The following is a 12,338-nucleotide window of genomic DNA, read 5'->3' as shown; positions in this document are numbered from 1 at the left end:
TTTTTTGAGCCAAGTAAGTTTCAGAGAAACTTGTAAAAGTCTTCTGTTCCTAGATATAGTTAGTGCTCTTGTGCCCCCTACTTCACCAAATGTAGGTTGAAACAATACAGTCCATTACTTATGGTATCCCTGTTAAATTTTTTAAAACTACTGGCTTTCTCTGCTGGTTTTGTTCATGTCGCCTTTCACCTTCAAGCACAGCATATTTCTTTCTGCATGTGTAATATAAAAAGGTTTTGTACTGCTCACACCACCACCCTGTAGCAGGGGGTATGCTTTTAAAACCAGCTCTCCAATGGCCAGTCATACCCACTAACTGTTGTTGGCACTTCGGTAATCTAGCTCTCCTCCTAATTCATCTGGCAACACCTCCTGTGTTACCTATACCATAATACTCCATCAGCACAGGAGTTTCCATACCTCTGTCCTTCAGTTCTGTAACAACCATCTTCTCTTACAGGACCTGTTTGGGAGCGCAACATTTTTTGTGTCCAGACAACTAAACTTAGATAAAACAGCCTGTTTGTGATAAGTCAGTATTCTGCATTATATCACTGTCTGCGGACTCATTTCACTGTCCTCATAGTCGTCCATCTTGGAATTCCCCAAACACTAGTGATGGCTCTCTGGAGCTACCTAGTGCTCAGAGAACTGGGTAAGTAAGTTACTTGGTACCCTGATTGGATTTTCCCTACAGTTAGTATGAATACCACCTCTGGTCGTCCTTTTAAAGAGGACACTGAGCTAGTAAGAATAATCTGGTCAACAGAGTGCATAAAATTAAAGCCAGGTTGTCTGTTTTTATTATAGAAAATACATGGCCACTGAGTCTGTGTCCATCTACACTTTGCCAGTACCCAACCTTAAACCTTGCCTCCTTATTCAGAGTAGGCTAGGCCACTCGAGCCAGGGATGAGTTTAATATCCAGCCAGTACTGTACTTACTGTTTTGAAGTAAGTGTATCACACTGCTAACCATTACATTTCCAGTAGAGGTTTGCTCCAGAGGGGGGGGTTGATGCATTAAATCTACAAATAAACGTGGTGAGTGAGATGTGCAAGTTTAGCCGTCTGCTCCAAGTATTAGTGGGAAGTTGTTTTTTGCTGTGTGCTACAGCAAGCAGTCCTGCCTAATGAACGCTTAATGACACAGAAAGCAAGACACAGGTCAATCCAGAATTCCAAAGAACACCTGAATAAAGCAACAGTGGTTCTAGGATTTTTTGGTAGCTTGGGGTTCTTAATGCATGCCTCCCCACAGGAAGCTTTGGAATTTTCCAGGTTTAATACGTCTAGTGAGGTACATCCCAAAGGGGTGTATGTGACTGACTTAATTAAGAAGGTGGTGACTTTTTAGATCTTGACAGTGTTCTTTTAGGAATCAAACATGCTGATTTTTAAAGGGGCTTCCCGCCCTCTAGAGCAACATGATCAAAGGACAGGGAAATATCAACCCATTTTCCAAAATCTCTCAACTGTCTCTAACTGGGATTTTGGAATTCATTATATGCTATTTGACCAATCCAACAGTCTAGATTGTATTTTGGGGGGGGGGGGGGGGTAAAATCTTGTGCACTCTAAGTTTGTGCATTACTTACCATAAGGCCTACTATGCAGGCACTCGTGCCATCAAGCTAATACCTGTCCAGTTTTTTTGCCACTAGATAAGTTCTTTATCATTAAGTAAGCTTATTTGCATTTTGCACATGGCTAGTCTCGTCATTATTAAAAATAGATGGTTGCAGTGGCCATACTTTCCTAGTAGTATTCATTTCTCTCAAACTTTAAGGAGAAACTGATCATCTGTGCATTTACTCCCTTATGCAAAACCTTTTATGTGACCTTTTGTCTGTAACCTTTGGCATCCGTTGATCAGTTTCCTCATCTGATTTGCAGACCATGGATTCTCAAGTATGTTTGTGTGACAAAGATGGAGCTGTGATGCTATGCTAATGAGTGAGTTGTGGTCTCACTACCAGAATTTTTGGGTTTTTGTGGTATTTTCCGTAGAATTTTTATGTTATTTCACTGATGCAGGAGCTATAAGTTTATCCCTAGCATGAACTGCTAGTGTTTATCCCAAAAAGTGTATGAGAAGGAATATTTTTACTCTACATTTTTAAGAAGGAATTTTTCATTTCATTGACTGATTCTGCAGTTATTTTGACTTTTAAAGATTTTTTTTTAATCGGGTATGACCTAAGCAAACTTGTATTTAAATAAAGGAAAATTAACTATAGATACAAAAATCTGTGTTGCAGACATTTAAACTGTGACGCGACTGTAGCTGCGAACATTACACATCACTTTTAATATATCCAGTCATTGTCAGGCAACCATTATGTAACCCATTCAAATCCTGCCTTCTTTTAAACCTCGTTTCTCCTCTGCATGTATTCATGCCACATTTCCCATTTTTTCCTATGTAATTTGCTTTTGCCCTTTTCTAAAGATCGCAGTTCTAGTTTTATCGTTACTATCTTTACTTCTAGTAAAGTTGGCTTAGACTTTGCTTTGCTTTTTTTATTACTTTTTGGGAAACCGTGATATTTGGACTCGGCAAAGCCTTACTTTGTCTAGGCAATTTCAGTTCTGTATCATAGCTCAAAACGTCATTTCCCTAGTTACTCCATTTTTTTGCTCGCCCAGCATCTCTGACAGAGCAGCCTGCGGGGAATCTTTAAAATCGGCCAACTCCTTACATTCCCAGAAAAATGTTCCCAATTACTTTTTTTTTTTTCTTCCCCATCACACCTCCCAACATTTGTTGTCTACTTGAGGAAGAATTTGTTGGCATCTGATTTGGGTATAAAAATACCTAATGTAAGCACTTAAGGCAAAGATCTTAAGTCTTCTAGAGTGTTGCATGTTTGGGAGACATGTTACTGCTTTTGTGAATTGCTTTTCCAGTCTCTTCCTAGTCCTTCCTAACCTCCTCCTGATTCTTATAGTTATCATGCAATACTTTGTTTTGCTAATTATTCCTTTCCTAACGGCAACTTTTTTGATAACTTGACACCCCTAGAAAAGGGATTAAAGGAATTTCTTGTTGCCATTTTGTTAGGGTCTTGTATGTAGAGGCCATGCTTTGGCTTTTGTGGTGTATAGTAATTAGCTTAAGAGGGTCTTGCTTCTGTGCATACAAATGTAATTTCCCCTCCCCAGGCAGAGCAGCCTGCCTGCACTTGTGGTGATTCACCATCTATTTACCACTGACTTACTGAATACACTGCTAAAATTGCTGTAATTTTGTTTTAAATGCATTTCCTACAGCAGTCGACCAAAGAGATATAAAATGTACTATGAACAAAAGTAAGGTGAGCTTAATTAAGAGAGAGTTAAAATTATGCTGTTTAGATTTCGAGATGCACTTGACCACAGGAAAATGGTACTAGTTGCAGGAATCAACAGTCCAAACAGCTTGTCTTTTGCAGGACAAGGAAACTGGCAGAGTTGAATCTGCTTTTTTTTTAGTGGGGAGGTGGACTGATCCCCAAGTAGACTTTTCGGTGATAAAACCAGGCTTGCATCAACATACAGACTGCATTTACCTTTAGCTGGAGCCGTCTGCATGGTCAGACCTTTGGGCTTCAGTATATATTAAAGTATGAAACTTCACGCCTAGAAGCAGTTTAAAATTGTTTCAGGAATTTTTCCAGGCGGTACTTGACTTTTTTTTCATTTTGTGAAAGCTGGACATTTCATGCAATATAAACACATGAAAAGCTGTAATGTGTAAATTTTTTTTTTTTTTTTTTTTTTTTTTTATGTAGAGTTACCCAAGGACAAGGTTTAATGCCAGATGGGACCACCAGATTTACCTGCAAAGGGAAACAAGTCTTCCATTTCATGGGAACGAGCACATTCTCAGAATACACAGTTGTTGCTGACATCTCTGTTTCTAAAATTGACAATAGTGCACCCTTGGATAAAGTCTGCCTTTTAGGCTGTGGCATTTCTACTGGATACGGAGCCGCTCTCAACACTGCCAAGGTTACTGTTTTATTTTCTCTAACAAAATATATTGGTTGCCAAGTACATTAGTGACAGCACTCTGCCCTTGCTTCAGTGTTGTCATTTACTGTTAATTTTGGCAGTTTTTGTCCTTCAGTTTTAAAATTTGTTGGGTTACAGTTTGACTAGAGCCTTTTGTTTCTGGACAGTGACAGGCTTTTAGAAAAAGCAGCTTTTAAGTACATTTAGATTTAGTGTGTACTTGTATTGTACCTGTACAAATTGTGATTCTTGGCTAGAGAGGAGAGGTAATCATGCTTGTAGTTTTCTCTCAACTGCAGTTAGACCTTTTACATAGCCACTCTGTTGTCTCTCTACAGTTCCATTCTGTCAACCAAGAAAAGACAGTTGTTCCTGGATTTGCATTACCTTTAAGTTCTTAAAGTGAAATTTCTGTGCATCACAAATCTGAACCCCACCCCCGATGATGCAGACAACTATGCTGAACAGTACGCCAGTGCAGTATACAAGCACCTGTACAACTGCATGGACTTGGCCATACCCAACCGAACTAAAACCTGCTCCTCAAGGAAACGCAAACCTGTCTGTGGACATCCTGAATCAACAGGCTTTACAACAAAAGGAAGCAACTGTTGTCCAAGTGTAAAAAAAAAGATAACTCCCTCTGCCTTAACAAACAAATTGGCAGAACACAAACTTTTGAAAAACGGAAGAGAGTATGAAATAGTCCAAAAAGTCCAAGTGCCTTAACGCGATTTTATTAAAATACAAACAAATAGCGTTTTCGCTACTACCAACAAGTAGCTTCCTCCGAGGCTAAAACACAGAAAAGGCGCCAAACAGTTTATATACTGTAGGCAGCCTAATTAAAATCAGCTGTCATTGTTAAGAACATCACTTCTTTAAAGTTACAAACAGTTTCCTTTAAAAATTTTACCAAGCAAATCCTGGTGAACTGTCATAAGACATTTAAAACAATTAACGACAGGGTATATCGTAACCATGTATTAATAATAAATCTTTGTAAGAAATACATATCCATTGTTGTCCAAAAACAGATATCATAAATAACTAAATCCTATTTTTGTATAAAATATTAAACCACTTGGTCTAAAAGTAGATTGACAAGTGTAACTGAATGTGAATACTGTTCTTAACAATGACAGCTGATTTTAATTAGGCTGCCTACAGTATATAAACTGTTTGGCGCCTTTTCTGTGTTTTAGCCTCTGAGGAAGCTACTTGTTGGTAGTAGCGAAAACGCTATTTGTTTGTATTTTAATAAAATCGCGTTAAGGCACTTGGACTTTTTGGACTATTTCATACTCTCTTCCGTTTAACAAACAAATTGGATCACTAGCAAAAACCTCCAAAGCAAATTAGGAGTTGAAACTAGCCTCCAAAACAAAGGGAAACCACAAGTCCTTCACTTGCGTCAGGAACTTCCATGGTATAGCCCAAGTTTGTTCTGAACTACTACTTAATGATAACCACTTACACACTGATCCTCCTGATGTAGCCAACCTGCTGGCTGATGGGTTCAGTGCAAATTTTACCCCCTATCACCCCCCCAAATGCCCAGTCGACATCCCTGCTACTTGTCCCACTCCTCGCATCTCTGTAGATAAAGTGCCCTATCCAAGGCAAAGAACACAGCTTCCATGGGAACTGATAGTATCCCAGGCTGTGTTCTGCATCATCTCCAGCAAGAACTAGCTTCTCCATTGAGCACCTTATTCAATCACAGCCTAACTAGAGGCTTCATTCCAGCAGAGTGGAGAACTGCCATCGTCGTTGCTTTGCACAAAGATGGTGCCACTACTGATACGGGAAACTACCACCCATCAGCTTGACAAGTCTGATCTGTAAAGTTACAGAGCATGTTATGGATTTCATAAACAAAACAAGGACACGGGCAATCTCAAAGTACTCAACCCCACCCAATTCAGATTTGTCAGGGGCATGTCTTGCCTGTTGAACCTAGATGACTTCTTTGAGATGGTCACCAAGGCCCTGGATGAGGGAAGGTCCGTACATACAGCTTACCTTGACCTGGCCAAAGCCTTTCAATCCTCCACTCGGCCATCATCGAAAAGCTAAGAGAACATGTTAATCCCTGTCTAGTCAGATGGGTGGCCAACTGGCTCACAGGACCCCCAAGGTCAAAATAGGTGCTGCCACCTCTTGACAGCAAACCTGTCACTAGTGGTGTTCCCCAGGGATCTGTCCTGAGACCCCTACTGTTTGGCATATACTCCTCAGAGGTCCAGGCAAAGACAAAGGGCCTGTGGCTGAAGTTTGCAGATGACTAAGTTGGGTGCTGTCATTGACTCCCCAACTGATGTTAACATACTGCAGGAAGGTCTCACAGCTGCAAATAACTGATGCCAAAGTCTTGGCCTTAAGTAAGTGCAAAATAAAGTATTATCGTACCATTCAGCAAAATCATGGCCCTTGCTGATTACCACATCAACGGCACCCCCCCCCCCCCAGCACACAACCTATGGTGAGGGACACTGGGTATTCAGGTTGACGGCAATCTCACATTCGACCATCATGTGGCACTTGATTCATACTATAAATAAAGGGATTGTATTCGCCTCCCTTATTAGACCTATGATTAAGTATAATGCCCCGTTTGGTATGTACCTCTCCAAATACCTGCAGCAACTGGAAAGGCCACAGCAATACCTCAGAAGAAGAATCCATTGCCTCCAACACCTATCCTATGTGAACAGGCTTAAATCACTATCGCTCTACTAGGTGTCATACAGTTTGCTCAGAGGTGATCTGTCTCTCACCTACAAGGCAGTATCTGACCCTGCCCTACTAGAGATGGTCCATGTCCGCAAGTCTAACTCCTCATCTCATGCATGACTTGCTCGATAGGTCTATGCGACAACAAAACATGCTGGAGAGACAGGTTTGCCTCCCACGGGCTGTGTCCCATCTATGGAATATACTTCATACATGTCTGAGTACCTCACTGGCCCACTTCAAATGCAGTCTTGAGTGGATGGGAAACCATAAATTTGTCCCAGGGTTTCCACCTTTGCCCCTCCTTGACAGGGGCGATAGGTGCTGACTGAGGTTTCTTTTTTGGGGCTAAACTCTTGGCTAGGCTGAAGGGCCCCAGGGTCATTAGCCTAGTAACCTCCTATGAAAGTAGTCCTGTGTCTGCATAATATGCCCACAACCCATGTTTTGCATTCCAAAGCCAGCTGTCTTTGTTGGAATTCTTTGACTTAGATAATATCCCCTTGTAATTTTTTTGTACTCAAAATTTTAACAGTCTTGCTTATTTGATGATCCAGTCAGGATACTGCTCTTGTTAGCTATGACCCAGGTCATAAGGCCAAGGATAAATGCAGTACATGTTTTGTTAACCCATTGTCTCTTTAGGGGGGAGGGTCTTGCATACCAGGACCTGATTGAATAAAAACAGATAAAAAACAGTTGCAAGATATATGCATGGAAGAGTTTGATATACAAGGAATGGCTTGCGACTTGTCTTCCTTGGAAGAATTAAGACCTGGGGGAGGGGCCTAACTTGGTTTTAAGGTATCCAAAGATGCATTTCTGTACGAATATACTGGCTTACCCCATCAGTAAGGGCTGTCTGCAGCAACCTCCTCACTAATCCACATGACCTCTGACAGATGGAAAGTGCTGTTCTAGCAGCTTCTGAACAGTTGAAGTTTTAGGTAGTTTTAGTTGGAATTGTTCAAGACTGGTTGGTAGGATGTGCAGTGGGACAGTTGAAGAAAGGACATTGGCGTAGAAGCTAGAGTAGCTCCAAATATGGAGAAGGGTTAAAGATAATAGGTTACAGTGGTTTGGAGACACATTCCTAATGTATAGGAAAGTAGAAAACAGGCTTGCAAGATTTGGGGAGAGTGAAAAAAGGCAAGCGGAAAACAAGGACGGCCAGCAAAGGTATAGTTTAAGAGAAGACCTGTGACTGGCATGTGACTAAAAGGTAGGAGTGGCATTAAACTGAGAAAGATGGCAACAACTAATGGCAACCCTTCCACCCTGTGTAGAAAATAGAGGGGGTTGTGTGATTTAGGATACTGATTTTGCATCCTGTTGAGCATAGTACCTTGTACTTAGAGATGCACATTAACGTGTTGGACCAGGGATCAGCATTTCTGATCTAGCAGCATAATCTGTTAATGGTTAACTTTATGGTTTTAATGTGTATAATGGAATAGAAAATGTACTCCTCCTCTGTAATTTGAGTCTTCTGAATTCATTGTGCCAGTTTCACCTGCAGATGCCTCTGCATCATGACAGTGACTCTAACACTAAACTGTTAATGGCCGTTTGGCGTGATGTTATTGGATAAAGTTGCATGCACAAATGTGGTAAGTGTATTTGATCCTTGGTTGCATCACTTCTCTGCTTTTACTCGTGATAATAAAATCCGGCCAGTTGATTCATCTTTTTCAGATTAGTCTGCATTAATTACACTAGTTTATTCATTTAACTGCATAAAATTGGCACCAGTTTGAGAATGTAGAAGAATGACACTCGTGCATTTTATTTGCAAACAAGCCCTCCTCTATAAAATGAATAAAACACATCTTTTGAGGTTTTGTGTAATTTGATATAGACAAATGTATCGACGTTTATGAACAGGGTGCAGGCAGTTAGTACTGTAAACAGTATCTAGTGCTTGCAGTGTCTGTTTCTGCATTTAGTGACTTTTATTGCAAGGGGAGCTGCTGTGAGCAAAATTGGGGTTGCATGGGGATAAACAAGGTCTGAGAGACCTTTGCCTTTCATCAGTATAGGGATCTTGGGTCTGTACTCTTAAGGATGAAAAGTACTGTTCCTCTGCTCTGTGTCAAGTTCCTGAAGGGTGATTTGTTGAATATCCCAGCACACACTGAAATTCTTTACCCAAGTGAAACTAGTGGTAAAGCAAACGCCCCCTCTAGAGACTTAAATGTGTACTGCTGCGCCAGTACCACTAGGTGGTAGGGGAGGTGCCTCAGTGCATCCTCTGTGCCTGGAATAAACTGCCACCTTGAGTGAGTACTTAGTTTTACCAGGGATATGTGGAGAGTCTGTTTAATGGGATACATTGTTAGTCTCTCACCATTATTGGGATGTGTCTGAGCTTCATTGAACTCTTGGCTGTGGGTTTGGTAAGGAGCAGTGAAGCTATTTGAAAAGCTGCTGCATTTTCATAACACCATTGCATGTCCATGGCTGTAGATTGACCACCGTATGACCTGATATGAGAACTTGATGAAGTTATGCAGATACAAAAATGTTAGTATAATGCTGTAGGTGACTAAAATGTAGGCAGGCAAAGCCAGTCCAGCTTTGGTAAAACTGGACTATTGTGTTAAGACATTCTAGCTATATGTTTACTGGGGTAATGCACTGATCAATCTTGTCCAATTTCAGGCTTAACTTGGGGGAAATACAACCTTTCACAAACAAAAAAAATACAGAAGTTTAAGCAGGAGCCAAAAAGTTCAGACTACTTCACTAGAATGTAGGTAGTTTAATTACAGTGCACTGTACAATATGTACATTAGTTTATAAAGTGGGTCAAAATTCAGTAAATTTTGGGTAGTTTAATTACAGTGCACTGTACAATATGTACATTAGTTTATAAAGTGGGTCAAAATTCAGTAAATTTTGGGTAGTTTAATTACAGTGCACTGTACAATATGTACATTAGTTTATAAAGTGGGTCAAAATTCAGTAAATTTTGATAGAGGATAAGAGACGCTGAAAGGAATTTGGTTATGTGATATGTCCTGTGAAGCAGAAGCATTTGGCTGGCTTTGAGTTGTAATCTGAATTTGGAACAAGCAATGCTTTCCTTAACATTGATGGGGAGAGCTTGCTTGCAAAAGAGTAGGCACTGAAAGGAGAGAGTATGTGCCATGCTGTGTGTTTACTCCAACAACCAGTGAGAGTTGGTGTGGCTTGTGAATAGTGTCTCGGGTTGTATGTGAAGTTATTTCATGAAGTGTAGCTGCAAGGGGAGTAAATGTGTGCAGTTGGGATCCTAAAAGTAGGTTAGATGTTTGTTTTTTGTGTAGCCGTTAAGCTTTTTCTAGGGTGATGCTCACAGAGGTGAGCTTGTAATGAATCTGCAGATCCTGATGAGAGTTAGGAGTATGGCAATGTTTTTGTTGGAGGCAAAAGCAAAAAATCAGGAGCCCATATTAAAGTTGAGAAAACTTTGCCAGTGGCTGCCCTGGCTGCTTGGGATAGATTTGGGAGCTGTCTTTGGTCCTGAAGAGGAGGGAGTTTATTTTGGCTCTCCCTTTGTCTATGTGGAAATACACGTTTAATGATTGACCAAGCCACAGTCCTAGGTATTTGAAGGCCGAGGTTGTCTCTATGGAAGGGTAGTGTAGGTCAAAGATGGTAAAGAGCCAAGTGCTTGGTGAATTTTCTGTAGAATTCCAAAAAACATGTTTTGTTCTTTATGGGTTTGAGTAGTATATGGTTTGGGCCATTGGTGGAGCTCATGCAAGTCCAACTGGAGTTGGCATTGAATGTTGCTGTGAGTGTGACATGGTAGTAAATGACCATGCCATCAACATAAAGAATAAGCAGGAGATGATTGAGGACCCAAGGAAGTTTAATGGCTGTGGAGGCGGGCAAGAATGGATCCTTGTGGAACATGGTTGGTAATAGATGCAGATTCTGATTGTAAGGATCCTATTGGTGCCTGTCTGTGAGGATTTTTTTAAAATGGGAAGCTGCATCTGGAAGGATAACTTCATTTGGAGAAGATGGTGATCAGTGAAGTCATGCCTTATCAGACCTTTAGGTTACCTGTAAGGAGGCCACTATTGGAGTTTAGCAGGGTGCCAACAATTGGGGACTAAACTGCTGTCATGGTACTCTATCCAGGCCAGAATCTTTGTTTTGAGGAGAACAGGTGGGTACTGCTGGATATAGAGGGAAAGTCCTATTTTGTTTCCTGCGTTGGGAGAGGTTTAATTAGAACAGTTTTCCAAATCTGTGACATGATATTTTGAGACTGATTTTATATATGTGGCTGAGAGGAAGACCTAGATGCTCTATAGAGTGATATATGAACCAGGTGTTTGTCATCAGATCTAGGAAGGCTGTCCGTGAAATATTCTTAGAGTAGATACTACTTTGGAACATACACATTTGAAGTGGAAGAGGGGTATGAATGGAGCTGGGGTGGGCAATGCATGATCTGTAGGTGTGGAGTTTATACCAATATTTAGCAGTCTCCCATCTTTTTCGTCTGTTCCCGTTAGGGGTTGCCACTGCGGATCATCAGTTTCCATTTCTTCCTGTCCTCTGCATATTGCTCTCACACCAACCACCTGCATGTCCTCTCACAAAGTCCATAAACCTTATCTTCTTTTCCTCTTACCTGGCAGCTCCATCCTTGGCATCATTTTCCCAATATACCCATCATCCCTCCTCAGCACATGTCCAAACTAATGCAGTCTCGCCTCTGACGTTTTGTCTCCTAAGTGTCCAACCTGAGCTGACCCTCTAATATACTGATTCTTAATCCTGTCAATCCTTGTCACACCCAGTGCAAATCTTAACATCTTTAACTCTGACACTTCCAGCTCCGACTCCTGACTTTTTGTCAATGCCAATGTCTCCAACCCATACAACATAGCTGGTCTCACTACCCTCATGTAGATCTTCCCTTTCACTCTTACTGGTACCAGTCTGTCACAAATCACTCCTGACGCTCTTCTCCACCCTGCCTGCACACTCTTCCACACTCACCATTACTCTGAACTGTTGATCTCAAGTACTTAAACTCATCCACCTTTGCCACCTCTACTCCTTGCATCCTCACCATTCCTCTATCCTCCCTCTCATTCACACACATATATTCTGTCCAAGTCCTGCTGACCTTCATTCCTCTACTCTCTAGAGTATATCTCCACCTCTCCAGGGTCTCCTCAACCTGCTCCCTACTCTCACTACAGATCACAATGTCCTCTGCAAACATTATAGTACATGGGGCCTCCTGTCTGATCTTGTCTGTCAACCTGTCCATCACCATTGCAAATAAGAAAGGGCTCAGAGCTGATCCTTGATGTAATCCCACCTCCACCTTAAACGGATCTGTCACTCCCACTGTAGACTTCACCAGTGTCGCACTACCCTCGTACATATCCTGTACCACTCTTACATACTTCACTGCCACTCCTGACTTCCTCCTACAATACCACAACTCCTCTCTAGGCACCCTATCGTATGCTTTCTCCAAGTCCACAAAGACACAATGCAACTCTTCTGACCATCTCTAAATTTCTCCATTAACACTGTCAGAGCAAACCACATCTGTAGTGCTCTTTCCCGGCATGAAACCATGCTGCTGATCG

General features: G+C 41.3%; 1 protein-coding gene across 2 annotated transcripts in view; it reads left to right on the top strand.

Annotated features, from left to right (window-relative positions):
- The window catches only part of LOC122793384 (alcohol dehydrogenase class-3), a 230,777-nt gene that overhangs the window by 43,152 nt on the left and 175,287 nt on the right, over positions 1 to 12,338 (top strand). For both annotated transcript variants that reach the window (XM_044061355.1, XM_044061356.1), the window contains exon 5: positions 3,774 to 3,993. In XM_044061355.1, the coding sequence (XP_043917290.1) occupies positions 3,774 to 3,993 (220 nt within the window). The remainder of the gene's footprint in view (positions 1 to 3,773; positions 3,994 to 12,338) is intronic.

The sequence above is a fragment of the Protopterus annectens genome, chromosome 2.part0 (assembly GCF_019279795.1).
Source record: "Protopterus annectens isolate FY-2018-M chromosome 2.part0, PAN1.0, whole genome shotgun sequence".
Taxonomy (NCBI): Eukaryota; Metazoa; Chordata; order Ceratodontiformes; family Protopteridae; genus Protopterus; species Protopterus annectens.
The sequence above is the reverse complement of the archived record's forward strand: the minus strand, read 5'-3'. Positions and strand labels throughout refer to the sequence as shown.